At 45.8% G+C, this 23346-nt stretch overlaps 1 protein-coding gene and 1 pseudogene across 2 annotated transcripts in view; both read left to right on the top strand.

The window, feature by feature from the left end:
• Positions 1 to 3784: 3784 nt before the first annotated feature.
• The window catches only part of PRPF8 (pre-mRNA processing factor 8), a 35453-nt gene continuing 15891 nt past the window's right edge, over positions 3785 to 23346 (top strand). Inside the window, exons 1-24 of the mRNA XM_082443389.1 lie at positions 3785 to 3900; positions 4096 to 4206; positions 4715 to 4883; positions 7606 to 7770; positions 7857 to 8075; positions 8207 to 8419; positions 8931 to 9056; positions 9152 to 9257; positions 10215 to 10405; positions 10545 to 10664; positions 10751 to 10940; positions 11074 to 11193; positions 11304 to 11438; positions 11786 to 11915; positions 12293 to 12489; positions 12618 to 12824; positions 12953 to 13116; positions 13257 to 13383; positions 13502 to 13694; positions 13969 to 14156; positions 14305 to 14543; positions 14760 to 14906; positions 15095 to 15305; positions 15502 to 15618. Coding sequence (XP_082299515.1) covers positions 4107 to 4206; positions 4715 to 4883; positions 7606 to 7770; positions 7857 to 8075; positions 8207 to 8419; positions 8931 to 9056; positions 9152 to 9257; positions 10215 to 10405; positions 10545 to 10664; positions 10751 to 10940; positions 11074 to 11193; positions 11304 to 11438; positions 11786 to 11915; positions 12293 to 12489; positions 12618 to 12824; positions 12953 to 13116; positions 13257 to 13383; positions 13502 to 13694; positions 13969 to 14156; positions 14305 to 14543; positions 14760 to 14906; positions 15095 to 15305; positions 15502 to 15618 — 3774 coding nt within the window. The 5' untranslated portion in view covers positions 3785 to 3900; positions 4096 to 4106. The remainder of the gene's footprint in view (positions 3901 to 4095; positions 4207 to 4714; positions 4884 to 7605; positions 7771 to 7856; positions 8076 to 8206; positions 8420 to 8930; positions 9057 to 9151; positions 9258 to 10214; positions 10406 to 10544; positions 10665 to 10750; positions 10941 to 11073; positions 11194 to 11303; positions 11439 to 11785; positions 11916 to 12292; positions 12490 to 12617; positions 12825 to 12952; positions 13117 to 13256; positions 13384 to 13501; positions 13695 to 13968; positions 14157 to 14304; positions 14544 to 14759; positions 14907 to 15094; positions 15306 to 15501; positions 15619 to 23346) is intronic.
• LOC309651161 (small ribosomal subunit protein uS8 pseudogene) lies at positions 15626 to 19881 on the top strand (annotated as a pseudogene). The gene has a single exon. The product of its transcript is annotated as a small ribosomal subunit protein uS8 pseudogene (transcript).

The following is a 23346-nucleotide window of genomic DNA, read 5'->3' as shown; positions in this document are numbered from 1 at the left end:
GGGACACATGTTCAATCCCTGGTCCGGGAAGATCCCACATGCTGTGGAGCAACTAAGCCCATGCACCACAACTACTGAGCCGGCGTGCCACAACTACCAAAGCCCGCATGCCTAGAGACTGTGTTCCACAACAAGAGAAGCTACCGCAATGAGCAGCCCGCGTACCTCCGCAAGGAAGTGTAGCCCCTGCTTGCGGCAACTAGAGAAAGCCCACGTGAAGCAACGAAGACCCAAGGCAGCCAAAAATAAATATATTAATTAATTAATTAATTTTAAAACCACAACACTGTAAATCAACTATAATTCAGTAAAATAATAAAAATAAAAATAAACATAGGGGCTTCCCTGGTGGTGCAGTGGTTGAGAATCTGCCTGCTAATGCAGGGGACACGGGTTTGAGCCCTGGTCTGGGAAGATCCCACATGCCGCGGAGCGACTAGGCCCGTGAGCCACAATTGCTGAGCCTGCGCGTCTGGAGCCTGTGCTCCGCAACAAGAGAGGCCGCGATAATGAGAGGCCGGCGCGCCGCGATGAAGAGTGGCCCCCACTCGCCACAACTAGAGAAAGCCCTCGCACAGAAACGAAGACTCAACACAGCCATAAATAAATAAATAAATAAATAAATAAAATTAAAAAAACAAAATCAAAACCCATAAAAAGCGTTTAAAAAAATAGTGCCTAATACAGAGTAAATGCTATATAAGGGCTAGCTATTATTACTGCATGCACAGTTATGTAAATATTGAGTATTAGTCTCACCAAAATAATGTAATCATATTGAGAGGGTGGGGTAATGGAAGGGTGTACATGTGTACGAGAGGCCAAGGGGAGAGTTGGACTTCCACTTTTTTTTTTTTTTTTCTTGTCTCTCCACGCCGCTTGCAGGATCTTAGTTCCCCAACCAAGGATCGAACCCACTTCCCCTGCATTAGAAGGCGGATTCTTAACCACTGGACCACCAGGGAAGTCCCTACTCAAACTTTCTGAGTCTGGATTTCTCATAAGTAAAATGAAGATAGTAATACCTATTTTGTAAGGTTGTTTTGAGGGTTAAATTAGCTGATTTATTTATTAACTTTTTATTTTGAAATACCTTTTAGGCTCACATGGAAGTTGCAAAAATAGCACAGAGTGCATAAAGATAAACATATAGATCGATGGGATAGAACTGAGAGTCCAGAAACAAACAAATGGTCAGTTGATTTTTGACAGAGAGGAAAGAGTACTTTTTTTTTTTTTTTTTTGAACATTGAGGGAATAGCCTTTTCTTTTTTTTTTTAAATTGTTTATTTATTTTTTTTATTTATTTAATTTATTTATGGCTGTGTTGGGTCTTCGTTTCTGTGCGAGGGCTTTCTCTAGTTGTGGCAAGTGGGGACCACTCTTCATCGCGGTGCGCAGGCCTCTCATTATCGCGGCCTCTCTTGTTGTGGAGCACAGGCTCCAGACGCGCAGGCTCAGTAATTGTGGCTCACGGGCCTAGTTGCTCTGCGGCATGTGGGATCTTCCCAGACCAGGGCTCGAACCCGTGTCCCCTGCATTGGCAGGCAGATTCTCAACCACTGCGCCACCAGGGAAGCCCCAAGAGTACCTTTTTAACAAATAGTGCTGGGACAACTGAATATCCACATGCAAAAGGATGAATTTGGACCCCTATCTCACACCACACACAAAAATGAACTCAAAGGGAATCATAGACCTACAGGTAAGAACTAAAACTATAAAACTCTTAGAAGAAAACATAGGATTACATCTTTGTGACTTGGGTTAGGCAATGATTTCTAAGATTTGACACTGAAATCATAAGCAATAGAAGAGAAGATTTGATGAGTCAGACTTTATGCAAATTAAAAACTTTTTTGCTTCAAAGAATACCATCCAGAAAGTGAAAAGATAATTCAAAAAACAGGAGAAAATTTTTGCATATCATATATATGACAGGGAACTTGTATCTAAAATATGTAAAGACAACTCAATTTTTAAATGGGCAAAGGATCTGAAAAGACATTTCTACAAAGAAAATATATATGTGTTACAACAGGGATGAACCTCAAAAACATGCTAAGTAAAAGAAGCCAGTCACAAAGTGACAAGAGTCACTATTCTATGATACCCTTTATATGAAATATCCAGATCAAGGAAATCTGTAGAGACACAAAGTAGATTAGTAGTTGCCAAGGGCTGAGGAGTAGGAGGTGGGAGGATGTGGGGCGTGAGTGCTAAGGAGTACAAGGTTTCTTTTGGGAATGATGAGAATGTTCTGGAACTAGGTAGAGATAATTGCACAATTCTGTAAATATACTAAAAAACATTGGATTGTATACTTTAAACAGGTGAACTTTATGGAATGCAAATTATTTCTCAATAATGCTGTTTAGAAAATAGTACAGAGAGTTCCTGTGTACTCTTCACACACTTGAGAACTTCTTACATAACAATAGTAGGACAATCAAAACTAGGAAATTGACATTAGTACAATACTATTAATGAAAACAGACAATATTAGAATTTTACCAGGTTTTAGAATAATGCCTGGCACATAGTGGACCTTATACAAGTGGTAAGGACTTCACTACAATGACAATGATGATCATAAAGATGATGCTGCACTTTCTATTGCAGCCAGGTTGATTGGCTGGCTGTTTTCCTAACATGCCATGCTTGTTTCTCTTTCTAAACTCTAACCCTAGTAGTTACCACCACCTGGGATTCCTCTTTCCTTCCTCTTTCTCTACCTCCTCAAATCCTTCATATCCCCCACCTCCATCACATCTTTAATAATACTCCTCTCTCTTCTTTGAACTATATGAACCTCCACACCAGCCGATATTTGCCTGGACTCTCCTTTGCATATTTCTCATTTTCTCTTTTGAGTCCCAAATTCCCAACTAGATGAAGAACCTGTATGGGTTACAAGTCCTCTGCATCCTCCACAATAAACTTGGTGTGAGTTCAAACAAACTTATCTGTTAAGTCAGATTCAAAGTTGTTATCAGAAAATAGAGCAAGAGGCATGAAAATTAAAACAAGGAAGGCAGGAGATGGAGGGCAATTCAAGCAGCAAGACATAGACAGAGCCTGAGGGAGTCAAGAAGCATTTATAGGGTATTCATTATACACTTCATAGGGTAGTCGTTGCCAGAGAGAGAAAATAGGAATGAAGATGGAGGGGGAGAAACACCCAGCAATGTTGTTCCCCAAGGCCTCTTTTACTTTTGTAGGTTCATTGACTAACTCCTCCTTGACATGATAGGCAGGGTTGTATACCCTGGCCCCGAATTCTCATCACAGGGCATTGTGAGAGCCTGGGTTCTCGTCTACCACCCAGTTTCCTGGGAAGCTCCTTGAGGTTGGCTTCCCCCTCCCACCCCCCCCGCTCCCGGCGCCCCCCCCTTCCCCTCTTCACTCCCCCCCACCCAACGCTTGATACAATAGTAGGCATTCAGTAAATGGTTGTTGAATGAATGAATGAATGTATGAACAAAAAACTGATTGACTCGTAGTACTGCACCTCAAGTCTACACATATGAGACTAGACACAGAATAATGTGCAAACTTCGACAAATTTAGTAAAACTCTGGAGGCTTGGGCTTCCGTCGGACACACGCGAGTCGCTGCTGAGGCCCCAGGGACAGCTCCAGAAACGCGGAAGGCGGGGCTTGCGCCTATTCCGACCACACCCCCTCGCGTCCAAATAGTCCCGCCCGTGGATCCGCCCCCTCCGGCACGAATTGCAATTCTAATTGGTGAGCTCTCTAATCCGTCTGAGCATACCGGTGCCTATTGGGTCAACTGCTGAAACCAGGTTGCGCACTTCCTGGCTTTGGCAACGCGGAGCGGACGTCGGCTTGCCGCCATTGCCCTGCAGGGAAGCGGCTGTTTGTGTGAGGGGCTGTAGGGGTACGTGGCGGGCTTTAAGGGCCGGGCTGCGGGAGGCGCGCCGTTGGGGTCGGGCTGAACGGCCGGAGGGATCGGGCCGGGCTGGACGCACTCTGAGCGAGGCGGGACCGCAGGCCGTGGGTTTCGACGTGTTCCTGCTGCCCCTCTTGCGGGCCCGGGCCCTGTCGTTAATTTTTTTCTTCCGCTGCTCCCCAGATTCTCCGGGTATGGCCGGAGTATTTCCTTACCGAGGGCCGGGTAACCCGGTGCCTGGCCCTCTAGCCCCGCTGCCAGACTACATGTCGGAGGAGAAGCTTCAGGAGAAAGGTGAAGAAAGCGTGCGGGAGCGGCGCCTGGGGGCGGGTGTGCGCGTGCGCGCAGCGGGTTTGGCCCCTTTCCCCGTTTTGGCAAGTGTCAAAACATTAGGTGTTAGCGCGCTTATTGGCCCCCATTTATTTTTTACATCTAATCAAGTCTCTAAAACCACCTATTTAAAAAAAGTAAAAGCGTCTATCATTTGCAGGCACTGATCCAGACGATGAGGATACAATAGCGATACAGACAAAACCCCTTCCCTTACAGGGTTTAAGTTGCAATGAGGGAGATGGACAGTAAAAAAAAACTTTAATTATGTTATGACAGAAATGCTAGGCAATGATAAATGTGATGAAGAAAAAAAATAAAGCAGAGCGAGTAAACAAGAGAATTGTCAGGGAGGGCTTCTGCCGGGTGCCTGCCCTCTGTCGTACATCCTGACAGGAGATTACCCTAGGGCAAGAGGCGGCGGTGGTTAGGCTAAGGGTGTGCAGTTCTTTAAACTGAGGTGTCCTTGTAGCCCGAAAATGGCAGCAATTGCAGGCCAAGCGCTATGCGGAAAAGCGGAAGTTTGGATTTGTGGATGCTCAAAAGGAAGACATGCCTCCAGAACATGTCAGGAAGATCATTCGAGACCATGGAGACATGACCAACAGGAAGTTTCGCCATGACAAAAGGGTGTACTTGGGGTAAGGAACATGCTGGAAGTCTTTCATTTGGGGTTTGGCCCCTTTCCCTTCTCCCTGTCTCTTACGTTTCAGTCCTAGATAGCTGCTCTGTCATTTTGGGACTTTAATGTTCTGTGACAGCTCATCTGAGTGGTTATCAAAGAAGGGAGAACATCACTTGAATTTTGTCATAATTTCCAGATCTTCCAGTTTTGCTTTTTTTTTTTTTTTTGGTAAATTAATCTTTATTGGAGTGTAGTTGATTGACAACGTTGTGTTAGTTCCTCCTGTACAGCAAAGTGTATCAGTTATATGTATATATATATATATATATCCACTCTTTTTTAGATTCTTTTCCCTTATAGGTCATTACAGAGTATTATGTAGAGTTCCTTGTGCTGTACAGTAGGTTCTTTTTTTTTTTTTTTTTTTAATTTTTTAAAATTTATTTTGGTTGCGCCGGGTCTTAGTTGCGGCACGCGGGATCTTTAGTTGCAGCATGTGGACTTCTTCTTAGTTGTGGCATGCGAACTCTTAGTTGCGGCATGCCTGTGGGATCTGTTTCCCTGACCAGGGATCGAACCTGAGCCCCTGCGTTGGGAGCATGGTGTCTTACATACTGGACCACCAGGGAAGTCCCAACAGTAGGTTCTTATTAGTTATCTGTTTTATATATAGTAGTGTGTGTTTGTCAATCCCAGTCTCCCAATTTATCCCTCCCCCACTTCCTCTTTGGTAAGCATAAGTTTGTTTTCTACATCTGTGACTCTGTTTCTGTTTTGTAAATGAGTTCACTTGTACCACTATTTTTTAAGATTCTACATATAAGCGATATCATATGATATTTGTCTTTGTCTGACTTACTTCACTCAGTATGACAATCTCTAGGTCCATCCATGTTGCTGCAAATGGCATTATTTCATTCTTTTTTATGGCTGAGTAATATTCCATTGTATAGATGTATCACATCTTCTTTATCCATTCATCTGCCGATGGACATTTACGTTGTTTCCATGTCCTGGCTATTGTAAATAGTGCAGCAGTGAGGATCAGGGTGCATGTATCTTCGAATTATGTTTTTCTCTGGATATATGCCCAGGAGTGGGATTGCTGGATTATATGGTAGCTCTATTTTTAGTTTTTTTTTTTTTAAATGTTATTTATTTATGTATATATGTATGTATGTATGTATTGGCTGCGTCGGGTCTTCCTTGCTGCGTGCGGGCTTTCTCTAGTTGCGGCGAGCGGGGGCTACTCTTTGTTGTGGTGCGCAGGCTTCTCATTGCGGTGGCTTATTTTGTTGCGGAGCATGCGCTCTAGGCGTGCAGGCTTCAGCAGTTTTGGTGCTCGGGCTCAGTAGTTGTGGCTCGTGGGCTCTAGAGCACAGCCTCAGTAGTTGTGGCGCACGGGCTTAGTTGCTCCGCGGCATGTGGGATCTTCCCGGACCAGGGCTCGAACCCGTGTCCCCTGCATTGGCAGGCGGATTCTTAACCACTGCGCCATCAGGGAAGCCCTATTTTTAGTTTTTTAAGGAACCTCCATACTGTTTTCTATAGTGGCTGTACCAATTTACATTACCACCAACAGTGTAGGAGAGTTCTCAGTTGTGTTCTTTATTGCCCTGATTTTTTTTCCTGATCTGGGACTGGAGCTTTTAATTTGTCCTGTTGATGCTTTGATAAGATGTCTCTATCTTTGAGTGGGTTAAAGCCCAGAGCAGGACACCTGTACATTCCTGTTTCTTGTAATTCCTAAGTGACCAGAATCTTCAGGTTCGGGGGTAGTTAACTCTTGAGGTCTGTGTACTCTTGTTTTTCTGTGTCCCCAAGGTGGGTGAGTACAGCTACAAATACCTTAGCAGATCCCTTTTCCATTTTTACACAAAAATGTTAGCCACTTGGGCTTCCCTGGTGGCGCAGTGGTTAAGAATCTGCCTGCCAGTTCAGGGGACAAGGGTTCGATCCGTCATCCGGGACGATCCCACATGCCGCGGAGCAGCTAAACCTGTGCACCACAACTACTGAGCCTGTGCTCTAGAGCCCGCGAGCTGCAACTACTGAAGCCTGCGTGCCTAGAACCTGTGCTCTGCAACAAGAGAAGCCACCACAATGAGAAGCCCGCGCACCTCAACGAAGAGTAGCCCCCGCTCGCCGCAACTAGAGAAAGCCCCCATGCGGCAGCGAAGACCCAACGCAGCCAAGAATAAAATAATAAAATAAATAAATAAATAAATTTATTAAAAAAAAATGTTAGCCACTTAATGAACTGGTCTAAGACAGCTGTGGAAGTTTTGTTTATTTCAAAAATATTTTTGAGATCTGTGCTGTATGCCAGGGATATAGCGGTGAACGGGAAGTAATGGCCTTTCTGGAGCTTATAGCCTAGTGACATAATAGACAATGGTTAAAGTGTGGGGAACATTTTATTATTTTTTATGGAAAGCTATGGAGAGAATAGACTGTGAGGTAGCCTAAAAGCTGTCTGTTAAGGGAACAGTTGTTGATTTAGAGGGACTGAAACCCAGTATTGTGGGACAGTGATGTTTAAGAAGAAAAGTGGCACAGCTGGAGGTGGGGAGGCAGAGTTCCTGGTCACGGAGGGCCTGTGTACTAACTTTGGGGGTTTGGACTGTAAGACCGGTTTTCTGTGGAATGTGATACTGTGCTACCTTGTGCCTTCTCTGCATGGCACAGGTAGCAGAACACCTTGTCACTTCTAATCATCTGTCTTCCTGTTGTTGCAGTGCCCTAAAGTACATGCCCCATGCAGTCCTCAAACTCCTGGAGAACATGCCTATGCCTTGGGAGCAGATTCGGGATGTGCCTGTGCTGTACCACATCACTGGAGCCATTTCCTTTGTCAATGAGATTCCCTGGGTCATTGAACCTGTCTACATCTCCCAGTGGGGGTGAGAAGGGCTGGAACATGGTGTGTGGTGGTGGTGGGTGCGGAGGCAGTGGGTAGAAACCGTTATGTGCCATTGTCGACTTCCAGGTCAATGTGGATTATGATGCGTCGAGAAAAAAGAGACAGGAGGCATTTCAAGAGGATGCGTTTCCCCCCTTTTGATGATGAGGAGCCGCCTTTGGACTATGCTGACAACATCCTAGATGTTGAGCCACTGGAGGCCATTCAGCTAGAGCTGGACCCTGAGGAAGATGCCCCTGTGTTGGACTGGTTCTATGACCACCAGCCATTGAGGGACAGCCGGAAGTGAGTGATGGTCGGAGTTACCACTCCTGTGAGGGTTTTGGAACTCCAGAAGGGGTCCTGGGAGAGCAATGGGTAGTATGGCTTGGCTAGCTAGTATATCTACGTGACACGGGCCTCTGTTTTTTCCCTAGGTATGTGAATGGTTCCACTTACCAACGCTGGCAGTTCACACTGCCTATGATGTCCACTCTCTACCGCCTGGCCAATCAGCTCCTGACAGACTTGGTAGATGACAATTACTTCTATCTGTTTGATCTGAAGGCCTTTTTTACCTCCAAGGCACTCAATATGGCCATTCCTGGAGGCCCCAAATTTGAGCCTCTTGTCCGAGACATCAACCTACAGTAAGTTGGAGAGAGTAGAGATTTTAGGTACCTTGGGTTAAATAAAATCTAATCTTTTTAAAAAAAATTTACTTATTCATTCATTCATTCGTTCATTCATTGATTGGCTACGTTGGGTCTTTGTTGCTGCACCGGGCTTTTTCTAGTTGCGGTGAGCGGGGGCTACTCTTTGTTGCAGTGCAAGGGCTTCTCACTGCGGTGGCTTCTCTTGTTGCAGAGCGCGGGCTCTAGGCTCACAGGCTTCAGTAGTTGCAGCCCGTAGGCTCAGTAGTTGTGGCTCGTGGGCTCTAGAGCACAGGCTCAGTAGTTGTGGCGCACGGGCTTAGTTGCTCCGCGGCATGTGGGATTTTCCCGGACCAGGGCTCGAACCCGTGCCCCCTGCATTGGCAGGCGGATTCTTAACCACTGCGCCACCAGGGAAGTCCCATGAAATCTCACCTTGATCCTTAAGATCCCATTGTAGTTTCCAAACTGCCCAACTAGTCTGCTCATCTTTGATTTTGCACCCTAGGGATGAAGACTGGAATGAATTCAATGATATTAACAAGATCATCATCCGGCAGCCCATCCGCACTGAGTACAAGATTGCTTTTCCTTACTTGTACAACAACCTTCCACACCATGTCCACCTCACCTGGTGAGAGAGCTAGAACCTAGCTGGGGGAAAGGAGAGGTGGGCATTTAGGTTGGGCCAGGGCAGGAGTACCTTGGCTGACTCTTCTTTCGTTTTAGGTACCACACTCCTAATGTTGTGTTCATCAAAACTGAGGATCCTGATTTGCCAGCTTTCTACTTTGATCCTTTGATCAACCCAATTTCCCATAGGCACTCTGTCAAGGTGAGAGGAAGGGACGTTTGACCTCAGCTCTTCAAGAGAGACTTCCTGTCCGGGCAGAAGCATTACTAGATAAAAATTCAGCTAGAGGGAGACATGTTTTCCATCCTTAAGTGTTCCCCTCTAGCTGTAAGCTAACGTGAGAGTTTGGCACTTGGCTCAGACCAAGTTATTGGTATTATCTTGTTTCTGTGATTATCCATTTGGGTTTTATCATTTCTCCTCTGGGACTCTACGTGGTCTTATTCTGGTCTGTTTCCAGTGTGTTCTTTTTTTTTTAATCCTCTGTTGAGCTGTAATTCACTACCACACAATTCACCCATTTAAAGTGGATAATTCGGTGGTTTTTCGTTTATTCACAGACTTGTGCAACCATCACCACAGTTAATTTTAGAACATTTTCATTTCCTCAAAGAGAAACCCTGCACCCATTAGTAGTCACTGTATTTCCCTTGAATCTTCCTTGCCTAGGTAACTGCTAATCTGCTTTCTGTCACTGTAGATTTGCCTATTTTGGACATTTCATATAAATGAAATCATCCAGTATGTGGTCTTTTGCGGCTGTGTCTTAACACTTAGCATAATGTTTTTGATGTTGATCCACGTTCCATTATGTTCTTAACATGAACAGATCTCCTTCCCCAAGCCCAGTTTTTGGAGCTTGGACAGGAGGTGATTGCAGTGTTCACCTCTTCCTGGTATTGGAGGGTCCTCTGGGAAAGCTTTTGCTGGTGAGCCAGTTGGGATGTGAGGAGTGCTGCTTGCTTTCCTGGTTGGCCCTGCCTTGTTCTCTGCTCCCTTGGCCCCCTTTGCCCTGGCCCTTCAGGGTTTCTCTTGTCAGGCAGCTCAGTTTCCATGGCAGATGTAGCCACTGCACTTGGCCCCAGAGAGTTTCCCTGATCCCAAGTGTCTGCCCAGTTCAGTGGGAGCTAAATACACCCTCGGGGGTTCTTCTTTCAGAGTCAGGAACCATTGCCAGATGACGATGAGGAGTTTGAGCTCCCAGAGTTTGTGGAGCCCTTCTTGAAAGACACACCCCTCTACACAGACAATACAGCCAATGGCATTGCCCTGCTTTGGGCCCCACGGCCCTTCAACCTACGCTCTGGTCGCACCCGCCGGGCCCTAGACATTCCTCTTGTCAAGAACTGGTAAGGCTTCTACCTGGGGGGGAGTGGGGGATGGTAGTGGACGTACAGGAGGAAAGACTCCAGCTGGGTGGGCGTACAGCCTTTAGCAGAGCAGCTGGAAGGAGAGATGGGCCAGGCTCTGGTTGGCTTGTTTTTTCAGGTATCGGGAGCATTGTCCTGCTGGGCAGCCTGTGAAAGTGAGGGTCTCCTACCAGAAGCTGCTTAAGTACTATGTGCTGAATGCCCTGAAGCACCGGCCCCCTAAAGCGCAAAAGAAGAGGTGAGGTGCCCTAGGGCCCCTACTCAGACTTTTTCCGTTCCAGAGATAATCAGGAGTCTAACTCTCACTCCTTATTCCCACCCCAGGTATCTGTTCCGTTCCTTCAAAGCCACCAAATTCTTTCAGTCTACAAAGCTGGACTGGGTGGAGGTGGGGCTGCAGGTTTGCCGCCAGGGCTACAACATGCTCAACCTTCTCATTCACCGTAAAAACCTCAACTATCTGCACCTGGACTATAACTTCAACCTCAAGCCCGTCAAGACGCTCACCACCAAGGTACCTGCCTTGAACCTTAGGGGTCTCCTGGGCTGAGGGGTAGACTGGCTTTGCCCTGGCCGCTAAGGAGGGCATACATCCAGTCCAGACTACTGCTGACTAACGTTGTTTCTGTCCTTGGCCTCTTTTCCAGGAACGAAAGAAATCTCGTTTTGGGAATGCTTTCCATCTGTGTCGAGAGGTTCTGCGCTTAACTAAGCTGGTGGTGGACAGTCATGTGCAGTATCGGTTGGGCAATGTGGATGCCTTCCAGGTGAGGCTAGGAATTCCCAGTCCCGGCTCCAGGTGGGGAAGCTGGGTGAAGCCTGGGCTGATCGTGGATCTGGCTCTAGCTTAACGCCTGATGGGGCAATTGTGTTGCAGCTGGCAGATGGGTTGCAGTATATCTTTGCACACGTGGGGCAGCTGACGGGCATGTACCGGTACAAATATAAGCTGATGCGGCAGATTCGCATGTGCAAGGACCTGAAGCATCTCATCTATTACCGCTTCAACACGGTAGGACCCTGCCCTCGTATATTCATGTTCTCAGATCCATCTTAATTTTTACATCTAGTCAGGACTCTTTCCAGGCACCTGTTCGGAGAGAGGCTCTGAGTGTTTCATTACTGCCCTCATCTTGTGAATCTCAACACTTCTGCTCAAAGCCCACTTTTAGGTCTAAATAGAGAATCTCAGTGACTGGTTTCTTCATTTACTCCATTTTAGATATGGAGGTCTCAGAGTTTTCCCATTTTTTCCCTTAACTGCCATATATGTGCTCTTTGCCCCACCTCTGCCCAATTTTCTGTTGTTGTCTGAATGAATTGCTAACTTGTATTCTTGACTTCTGCTTGGAATCCTAGGGCCCGGTAGGGAAGGGCCCTGGCTGCGGTTTCTGGGCTGCTGGCTGGCGGGTCTGGCTGTTTTTCATGCGTGGCATCACCCCTTTGCTGGAACGATGGCTGGGTAACCTCCTGGCCCGGCAGTTTGAAGGTAAGTGGTTTTCTCCGTGTCCAGCTTCTCCCATTATCACTTCAAGGGTAGATCATGTGTGTTCCTGTTCTGTCCCTTGTCCTTGTTCGAGACTGAGAATCCCTTCCTGTTGGATTGCCTCTAAGACCCAGTCTCCAATGAGTCTGACCTCGTATTCTGGGTCTTGGGCTTCGCTTTGGGGCCTTGAGGCTATCGAGCATTTACAGGATGGAAATTCCTCAGAAGCGTAGTTCTGAATATCTGACGTATCTTGTCTTGCATGTGCTGGGCTTTGTTTATACTTACTGATTTCATTATAACCATGGTAAACAGCAGCATGAAGGTAGAGACGCTTATCAGGAGCAACAAATCTTGCTTTTACTCACTTACACTTCTAGGCCGACACTCAAAGGGGGTGGCGAAGACTGTCACAAAGCAGCGAGTGGAGTCACATTTTGACCTTGAGCTTCGGGCAGCTGTGATGCATGACATTCTGGACATGATGCCTGAGGGGATCAAACAGAACAAGGCCCGGACAATCCTGCAGCACCTCAGTGAAGCCTGGCGCTGCTGGAAGGCCAATATTCCCTGGAAGGTGCGTGTCTCCCCAACTCCGAGGAGGCATAGACATCATCTTCCTGGGCTCAGGATGACCACTTCTGGAATGTCTTAGGGGGCCATGTGGCTCCCATCACTTTCTCATTGGGCCTTTTGCACTTTTAGGTCCCTGGTTTGCCAACACCTATAGAGAATATGATTCTTCGATACGTGAAGGCCAAGGCTGACTGGTGGACCAACACTGCGCACTACAACCGAGAACGGATCCGCCGTGGGGCCACTGTAGACAAGACTGTTTGCAAAAAGAACCTGGGACGCCTCACTCGGCTCTACCTGAAGGCAGAACAAGAACGGCAGCACAACTACCTAAAGGTTGGGCAGAGTAGGCTGGGCTTGGTGTGCGGGGGTGGGCAGGAGGGTGGACTGCAAAGTTGGGACTGTACCTTGCCCTGGTGGGACTGGGCTGTGGTGGGAAGCTAATTCTCATGTCCACGTTGCAGGACGGGCCTTACATCACAGCAGAAGAAGCGGTGGCAGTGTATACCACCACTGTGCATTGGCTGGAAAGCCGTAGGTTCTCACCCATCCCATTCCCCCCACTCTCCTACAAGCACGACACCAAGTTGCTCATCTTGGCCTTGGAGCGGCTCAAGGAAGCTTACAGGTGAGAAGTAGAGTAGACAGGCTCCTGTGGGGAGGTGACGGGGGGAGAATGGCATCATCGTCAGAGTCCAAAGAAAGAAGGCCTTTCTGGGGATGGCTTCTTCTTGGTTTTCCCTTTCACCTTTACTCTTGCCTTGTCAGTGTGAAGTCTCGGTTAAACCAGTCGCAGAGGGAGGAGCTAGGTCTGATAGAGCAAGCCTATGACAACCCCCACGAGGCATTGTCCCGCATCAAGCGTCACCTCCTCACACAGAGAGCCTTTAAAGAAGTGAGTCAGATACCCGCCACGTTTTCCTTTGGCTTTGTGATTCATTCATGGCACCCAGGGTGGCAGGTTGCCTCAGATGATTGGTGGGTTGGTGTGAGCCAGCTTCCTTGTCCCACAGGTGGGCATTGAGTTCATGGATCTCTATAGCCACCTGGTGCCAGTGTATGATGTGGAGCCACTGGAGAAGATAACTGATGCCTACCTGGACCAGTACCTGTGGTATGAAGCTGACAAGCGCCGCCTTTTCCCACCCTGGATCAAGCCTGCTGACACAGAACCACCTCCTCTGCTTGTTTACAAGTGGTGCCAAGGTAAAACTTTTCTGGGATTGCCCTTGAGGAAGGGAGATGAATTAAGTTCTGTGTGAAAAATCTCATCCAGTCAGCATAATTAGTTTACTTTCTTGGTGCATGGTACCAAGGAAACGGTGTTGATGTTACATTGAGCACAGCTGACTCTCCTAGCAGTACAGATGAATGAATGGAGTGGTTGTGTGATCGGGTTATGAATGTGATCGCTCCTGTAGGCACTAGTTCTGAAAGAGAATGTCTAACCTGCTGGAGACGTGTGTTTCCTACTCCTCAGGCATCAATAACCTGCAGGACGTGTGGGAGACAAGTGAGGGCGAGTGCAACGTCATGCTGGAGTCACGATTTGAGAAGATGTATGAGAAGATAGATTTGACCCTGCTTAATCGGCTGCTGCGTCTCATCGTAGACCACAACATAGCCGACTACATGACAGCCAAGAACAACGTTGTCATCAACTACAAGGTGTGTCTTGGGGGCAGGGTGGCAAGGAATTGGGGGAGGGGTGGTTGTCTGGCCCACTGAGTTGGGATTTGCTGGGGGGAGGGCAAAAGAGGATGGGCCCCGAGAAGCCTGGGACTTGGCCATGGATAAGAGTTGTCTTTCTTTCTAGGACATGAACCATACGAATTCATATGGGATCATTAGAGGCCTGCAGTTTGCCTCATTCATCGTACAGTACTATGGCTTGGTTATGGATTTGCTTGTGTTGGGATTGCACCGGGCCAGTGAGATGGCTGGGCCCCCTCAGATGCCAAACGATTTTCTCAGTTTCCAAGACATAGCCACCGAGGCTGCCCACCCCATCCGTCTCTTCTGCAGATACATCGATCGCATCCATATTTTTTTCAGGTGACGGCTTGCCTGGATTCTTATCCTTGCAGGGTGTTGAGGTATATGCCCAGCTTCTGGAAGCAGCTCTTGTACTTGCTGCTGGGTTGGGGCTCTAAAATGGGATGAAGTCCTGTGAGTAGGGTGCAGGTTGGGGGTGGCCCCCGTCTGTGGAGCTGTAGACCTCATGAGATCCCAGTGTACTTGGCCCTCAGCAACGCACCTTGTCTGGTGTAGGTTCACAGCAGATGAGGCTCGGGACCTGATCCAGCGTTACCTGACAGAGCACCCTGACCCCAACAATGAAAACATCGTTGGCTATAATAACAAGAAATGCTGGCCCCGAGATGCCCGCATGCGCCTCATGAAGCATGATGTCAACTTGTGAGTCTAAGTTGGGGCCGTGGGAGCTGGAAGGATGTCAACCTGAGGGACCCAGAGGACAATTAGAGGGAATTTATAAGGTGCTGTCCTGGGTGGGAGGGTGTACTCTGTCAGGATATCATCAGTCTGGCCTTTGAAGGGAAGTTCCTTCTCGGAGACTGATGTGACCCTATGTTCTCTGTGGGCAGGGGTCGGGCAGTGTTCTGGGACATCAAGAACCGTCTGCCACGCTCAGTGACTACAGTTCAGTGGGAGAACAGCTTCGTGTCCGTGTACAGTAAGGACAACCCCAACCTGCTGTTCAACATGTGTGGATTTGAGTGCCGCATCCTGCCTAAATGCCGCACCAGCTATGAGGAGTTCACCCACAAGGATGGGGTCTGGAACCTACAGAATGAGGTACAGCCTGGAGCGGGACCAGGGGATAGTAGGAGTAGCATTACCATGCCTGTACATCCTGTGTAGGTGGGGGTGAGGTATACTGCACACCTTTTCATTGTCAGTCGGTTGAGCTCTGTTGGGAGGGTAGGGCTAAGTGGTGGTTCTTGTTCCTGTGGCAGTTCCAGAGATAGTTAACCTTGACCTTATGGTTTAGGTTACTAAGGAGCGAACAGCTCAGTGTTTCCTGCGTGTGGATGATGAGTCAATGCAGCGCTTCCACAACCGTGTGCGTCAAATTCTGATGGCCTCTGGCTCCACCACCTTCACCAAGGTACATACAGCAGTAGTGTCCTTTGTCCGTCTCACATCCCTTTCAGCTCTTTCCTCCTTTGCTCTCCTTTCTTCCCAACTGTGTCCAGTGTACTAGTCTCCATGCTTCATGGTACAGCAGCTTAGAGTGTCAAATCACCTCACAGTTGTTTCCTGAGAATTCCCTGTAGGAAATCTACAGCCTACTTCTGTGTAGTTGTGATGATTCTAAGTTAAGGTAAGGGTAGAAATTGGATTTTTAAATTTGAACAAAAATCACCATTTTTGCATTGTCCCCAGACTTGTTATCCAGATCATACAGTTTATCTTTTGACCAGTAACATAACGTACATGTTAAAAAGCAAGTATAATGAGCTATATCTCAGTGTTTATTTCCCCTTCAGTTGTTTCCAAAGGCCCAGCCAAAGGCAGCTGGAATTGAAAAAGAGTAATCTGAGGATTTGTTAACTGTGTGTGCTTAAGTTTCTGCAAGGTTTAAAAAGTCGCCTTGCTCTTTTCTGCTGTCTTCCCGTTCCACTAATGGTGCACGTGAATGTCCTGGCTGGTACTCTCTAGAGCATCAGTAATGCCAAAAAGAGAGGGAAGTGCTAGGTTGTTACTAGGTTGTGTTCCAAAGTCACTGTCCGGTTTCTAACTCTAATAATGAGGCAGGGTTACACTGGTGAATTTGAAATCATTGATGATCACAGAACGGGCAAAACTGTGAATTTCACAGGCAAGTTAAACAAGTGTAGTGATGTGATCAGCCCCAGATTTGCTGTGCAACTCAAAGATCTAGAAAAATGGCAGAATATTCTGCTCTTGCCCCATCAGTTTGGTTTCATTGTACTGACAGCTCAGCTGGCATTGTGGTCCACAAAGAAGCAAGACATAAAAACACACAGGGGAAGAAAACAAACAAACAAAAAACACGGGGAATTCTTTTTCTAGGAACGTAATGCATACATAGAAATAAAATGCCTCAGCGGATTAAAAACAAAATCACATCATCCTGGTTTCTCTTAGAATAACTCTTAGCTGTAGCATTTTCTTTTCTTCTGGCCTTCATATACCTTTAAATATGCAGCATATAAAGAAGGTTTCCAATTTTTTAGTAATAGTTCTGTTAAGGATACATTTTTTTTATCTTAATATTCCTTACCTCAAGTCTCTCATGATACATTTTCTTTTTTGAGTATAGTGCAGGGAAAAAGTGTTTGTCTTTTTAGGTTGGTTTGTATCGTCCAAGAGTCAGATAACAGGAATTGTGTAACTCATTCATTCCATTTGTGTTTGTTGATAGCCACTGTGTTCAAGGCATTACACACACACTATATGTGACATACAGTCTCTGCCTTCCAAGAGCTCACTACCTAGTTGGAGAGACAAATGCATAGTCGAGAACTACAGTACAGTGTGTTTATAGAGCTCTTGTGTTACTTGGGAATCTGTGAGAATCCTCAAGTTCATGACTGTAGCCCAGTCTGGGAGAGGAAGAGAGAAAGACTTCCTGAAAAAAATAGCACGTGAGAGGCAGGTGAGGGAGAGCATTCTTTCAGCCAGAGGTATGAAGAGGTAGCCAGCGTGGTACATGTGAGGCCATAAAAAGTTTGGGTTTACGGCAGTAAAACTGTGGAGGAGATGGAGGCTGGATAGGTAAGCAAGAGCTAGATCATGGAGGGCATCACGTGCCTTGTTAAGAATCCCATAAGGGGGGACTTCCCTGGCAGTCCAGTGGTTAAGACTCTGCGCTCCCAATTCAGGGGGCACAGGTTCGATCCCTGGTTGGGGAACTAAGATCCCGCGTGCTGTATGGCGTGGCCAAAAAAAAAAAAAAAATCCCATAAGGGTCTTGAGCGTGGGAGTGACTTTTTCAGGTTTCCGTTCCGTGTTAGGTGGTTCACTCGTGCAGCTGTGGGGAAGATGGATTCAGAAGAGGAGGAAAGATGAGGTCTGGGGACTACTGCTGAAGTCCCAGATAGAAATGATGAGAACCGTGAATGTACGCAGAGGGGAACAGATTTGATAAATAGTAGGTACAGTCAGCAGAGCTTCATTTTGGTGACATGCCAGAGGGAAAGGTAATCAAAATAACATTCAGTTTTTGGCATGGGTGACTAGGTGAATGTTGGTGCCATCAACTGGAAGACTACAGGAAGAAGAGCAGGTTTAAGAGAGAAGATAAATGGATTTAGTTTGGGATATAAAAAGTTTGACATTCCTGAGAACATCCAGATAGAGGTTCCAGCAGGCACTTATTTATATCGCATTTCTTCAATTCCAAAATAAATATATGTGTGTGTGTGTGTATTTAGTGGTACCTCTTAGATTTGATGAAAAGCATTATGAGTTTGAAGCTCCAGGGAGAGAAATGAGGTGAGAAAGTAAGAGTGACCAGGGGGAACTTAGAGGTTCCTATAGGATGTCCAAGTGGAGATAACTTTGGAATCTGAAGCTTGGGGAAGATGTCTGGGTTGCAAATATAGATTTAGGAGTCTGTCAATATAAAGGAGATGGTTGAAAACTCAAGAGTGAGCAAGATTATCTGGGGAAAGTGTCAGGAGCGAGAAGAGCAGAGGGATGAGTTTGGAACCGTAGGGAACACTGAGCAGCGTGGCCAGACAGGGAGAGTGCCAGGCCATGGATGCCAAGCCTGTCAGGAATTGGGATGGGCACTTAACAGTGTCAGTTGCCTAAGAGTGTTTCAGTCAGATAAGGCCTGACAAGTATCCATTGGATTTGGCAGTCAGGACGTCATGGATGACCTTAGCAAGAGCTGTTTCAGAAACATGGGGATAAATGCCAGATTGCAGTGAGTGAGGCTTTATGGGAAGTGAGGGAGTGGAGACGGCAAGGACTGTCAGTTTGCCAGAGCAGGAGGAGGAGGAGGAGGGACATTAGACGCCACCTAGAGGGAGATAGACGTCAAGGCAGGTATTTTTAAATGGGAGTGATAGGAGTATGTGTACAGTAAGGAGCCAGTAGCGGTTCAGAGTGCAGCAGAGAAGTGTGGTAGGTGACGGAACGGTGTCTGCTCAGCAGGCATAGAGTAAAGGGAAAACAGAGGGAAGCATCCTCTGAACCTAGTAGAAAGAGGTCTGCATAGTTGTGAACGTAGATAAGTTTAGTGGGAAGTTATAACAAACCTTGCATTTTTCAGCTTCACCTGGAGTGAGGGGCAGGGGGTGCTGGACTTGAGCACAGTGGTGAGGGTGTGATTTGATTGTTGAAGAAACTGCACTGAGGGTTTTAAGAGAGTGAAGACAACTGTGAGTGAGTGTGGGCTCTTCCCAGAACTACTCAGCTTCTCAAGCTCTCAGCAACGGGCTGGAGAAGGTGGATAGATTGTAGTGCTGATTTAGGATTAGGGTTTTGCCAGAGGGCTGTTGTGGAGTGGTAAGGGGTTGGATGCAGGGGAATCAAGGGTGCTGGCCCCTATTGGAATCCTGGATATTGGGAGGGAGAGAAGGAAGAGACCAGAAGAGGCCAGTGGCCTTGGGAAAAAGTACAGGGATCAAAGGAATATATGTGTGAGAGGTAAGCGCCTGAGTAAAGGAGGAATGTCAGAGGTCAGGGAGGCAGTTTAATATAGTCCTTAGAATAATGGGTTCTGGAGTCAAACTGGGTTTAGTCATAGTTCTACCACATTACTCTTGGGATCTGGGTTAAGTCACCCACCCACTCTGGGCCTTAGTTACCTCATCCATAAAATGGGGGTACTGATATGCTAGCTAGCTCAGAGGGCTTTTGCGACAAATGCTTATAATAAGCTATATTACTCAACAGATTTTGTAATAAATGTTTGCTGTCATTGATTAGAGGGATCTCAGAGATTATGATCAGATAGTACAGTATTGGAATTTGTTTCCTGAGGTGTGTTAAGGTAAAGCAGTTCTTGTAATAAAATTTCTTGGTCCTCCAAGGTTGATAATAGAAGGGAAATCTCCAGTAGGGCTAGAGGTGACTGGACCTTATGGCGCTATTCTTGTCCTTCCCCCCAGACTCACTTGTAATTATTACTGATGGGGGCACTTTAGGTGCTACCCCCATTCTTGCTTTATGTACCTGCAGTGCAGTAGCCCAGGCTTGGAGCCAAGACTCCTTCAGACCTAGTAGTAGCTATGAAATAAGACTGGAACATTTAAACAAGACTTCGATATGGGCCAGGAATAACAGAAGGAAAATAGAAATGCACCACATTAGATCATCTGACTTACAAGGTGCAGCCTACTTAGCTTTAGCTTATGAAGGACCGTAAGGCCACCTTGCTGCTGAGTTCCCTGTCTTCCCACAAACAGCATTCTCTCTGTCCTTCACCAGGGAATCCCTTTAAGCATGTGTAGATGACTTAAAAGTCTAAAGCCAAGAGGAAAAGAGCATCTTTGCCTGGCAGTAGATGTATTTCTCTGTTCTTGTTTTGTTTTGACTTTTATTTTACATTATTTATTTTTTGAAAACTTTGTGTTTTTAGAGCACCTTTAGATTTATAATAAAATTGAGAGGAAGGCACAGAGATTTCCCATTAACCCCTGCCCCAACATGTGCAGAGCCTCCTCCATTATCAACATTACTCACCAGAGTGGTACATTTTTTTTACCAAGGATGAGCCTACGTCGACACATCATAACCACCCAAAGTCCTTAGTTTACCTTAGGGTTCACTCTTGGTGGTATATATTCTGTGGGTTTGGGCAAATGTATAAGAACACATATCCATCATTAAAATATCATAGTATTTTTACTGCCCTAAAAATCCTCTGTTCTCTGCCTGTTCATCTCCCCTGCTCCAGCTATATGTTTAGTTTTAGATGGAAAAAATTTGTTGTCTAATGTACCATGGTTCAAAAGGACACAGTAAAAGTTCCCATTAATTTTTCTACCAGTTATGTTTTCATTTACAGTAAAAAGAAATTAAATACTAACAGAACCCAGAAAACACCCAGAATCCCATCATCGTAACATCAGTTTTATTTTCCACATTCCCGTCCAAGTTGGTCATGTGCCATGATGGGCAGGTTATGTGAATTGAATTTGTTTTTTTTATGAAGACTTAATATGTGTCAAGTTCTTACCATGGTACCTAGTACATGGAATCACTCAGTGTTATTCTCTTTCTTGCCTCCCCTCATCCCCAGGAACTTCTGCTATTCTTAAAGGAATGTGATACTCCTTGGGAATTCATACTTACTCCCTTCTGGGAATAAAGCACTTGTAACTGCAGCAGAACTGGAGTGTTCTGTGATACAAACCATGCAGCTTGTGATTCTAAGGACCAAATACAGTCAGAGAACTTACTAAGACTCGGAGTTGTCTTACTGAAGTCTATTTGCTTTATTCCCAGATCTAGCCCATTCTGGTCCCCAGCTCTCTGCTCTCGTTGCTATAGGTCTGTTGCCTTGGTTGTCTCATCCTGAGCACAAGCTAGATGCTCAGTTTTGCTTTTGTGATTTGATTCAGGCTGTTAACCTCATCCAGGAGTCACTTCATCCTGCCTGTCTGAATACTATTTGCTCAAGGCTAATTCCTGTGATAACTCCAGCCAATGTGATCTTTCACTTCAACAATTGCCTAGCAAACGTATTCCTTACCTTAAAGTGTTGATTATATCGTTTGGTATTTTGTGGTTGCTCTCTTTTTCAAAGATTGATCTTTTGGTTTCATTGATTTTCTTTTTTAAATTTAATTTATTTATTTTTGGCTGCGTTGGGTCTTTGTTGCTGCGCGTGGGCTTTCTCTAGTTGCGGTTATCGGGGGCTACTCTTCGTTTCGGTGCTCGGGCTTCTCATTGCTGTGGCTTCTCTTGTTGTGGACCACGGGCTCTAGGTGCATGGGCCTCAGTAGTTGTGACGCATGGGCTTAGTTGCTCCGCGGCATGTGAGATCTTCCCGGACCAGGGCTTGAACCCTTGTCCCCTCCATTGGCAGGTGGATTCTTAACCACTGCACCACCAGGGAAGCCCTGTATCCCTCAAATTTTGATAGGTTTTCATTTTCATTCACTTAAAAATGTTTTCTAATTTCCCTTGTGAGTTCCTTTTTTGTCGTTTTTTGGTTTTTTTTTTTTTTACTCGAATTATATATGTATTTTTAAATTTTATTTTATTTTATTTATTTGGCTGCATCGGGTCTTAGTTGCAGCACGCAGGGTCTTCAGTCATGGCATGCAGGATCTTTCAGTTGCGGCATGCGAACTCTTAGTTGCGGCATGCATGTGAGATCTAGTTCCCTGACCAGGGATCAAACCTGGGCCCCCTGCACTGGGACTATGGAGTCCTAACCACTGGACCACCAGGGAAGTCCCTCCCTTGTGAGTTCTTATTTTACCCATAGGTTACTTAGAAGTATGTTGTTCAATTTTCAAATATTATTTGAGGGGTTTTCCAGGTATTTTTCTTTTATTAGTATCTAGTTTAATTCCATTATGGTCAGAAAACACTCTTTTTGATCCTAGTTTTCTCAAATGTATTTAGACTTGTTTTATGGTTTAGCATATATGGTGACTGTCTTCGTGTGTACTTGAGAAAGAATCTGTATTCTGCTTTGTTGGGTTTTACAAATGTCATTTAAGTTTAGTCAAGTGATTGTGTTGTTCAAGTCCTATGTCTTTTTTTTTTCTTTTGTCTATTTCTATCAATTACTGAGAGAAGATTGTCATAAGTCGTGGATTTATTTCCCTTTTCAGGTTCCTCTTTTTATTTTTGGCTTTAGAGACACCATTCACTTTGTTAAAGACATCCAAGCTTATAACATAAAGACACATGACATTTTTCCAGAAATTTATATCTTTTTTGAGCACAGAAGAATGTCTGAAGTTCAGACTGCTCTGGTATCTTTTAAATATTTAGTCAAAGTTGGGCAAAGCATAATTGGCTTGGCTTACAGGTGGAAGACCAAGAAGGGAGTCATCAGGAGACTAGCAGGCTTAGGGGAGGAGGGAGCCATCTCATTGAGACCAAAATGCAAACTGACAAACTTTTTGTCCAAGAACCTGCATATGGGTGATGACCAAGGAGTGTGCCAGGTGGAATGCTGTATCATGTACCTGAAGATACAGCTAGAATTAGAAATGAACTTTACAACTGGTGCACACATAGACATGTCAATAGATAGAAGCAACTCTGTTGACACCCCAGCAAGGAATATGTATTGTTCATACTGTTGGGCATAAATATATAATTTTTTTTTGAATCTTATGCTTCAACAGTTCCATGATTTTTTGCTTCATATCTTTTGAAGCTCTGTTATTAGGTATGTAATATATTTATTATTTTTTTAAAGATTTAATTTTATTTATTTTTTGCTGCGTTGGTCTTCGTTGCTGTGCGCGGGCTTTCTCTGGTTGCGGTGAGCGGGGTTGCTCTTCGTTGCTGTGCACGGGCTTCTCCTCGCAGTGCCTTTTCTTGTTGTGGAGCACGGGCTCTAGGCCTGCGGGCTTTAGTTGTGGCATGCAGGCTCAGTAGTGGTGGCGCACGGGCTTAGTTGCTCCATGGCATGTGGGATCTTCCTGGACCAGAGATCGAACCCGTGTCCCCTGCATTGGCAGGCGGATTCTTATCCACTGCGCCACCAGGGAAGTCCCTAAGTATGTAGTATATTTAGAGTATTATATCTTCTTAATGAATTGACTCCTTTATCATCATGAAATATTCCTCTTTATTCCTTGTAATATTCTCTGTTCTGAAGTCTACTTTGTCTGATATCAGTAGTGCCCCTCCAGCTTTGTTTTGTGTGTGCATGGATGTCTTTTTCCAT

This window comes from Balaenoptera physalus (genome assembly GCF_965194825.1).
Source record: "Balaenoptera physalus genome assembly, chromosome: 20".
Classification (NCBI taxonomy): domain Eukaryota; kingdom Metazoa; phylum Chordata; class Mammalia; order Artiodactyla; family Balaenopteridae; genus Balaenoptera; species Balaenoptera physalus.
Note: the sequence above shows the minus strand (reverse complement) of the source record. Positions and strands in the feature narration are given on the sequence as shown.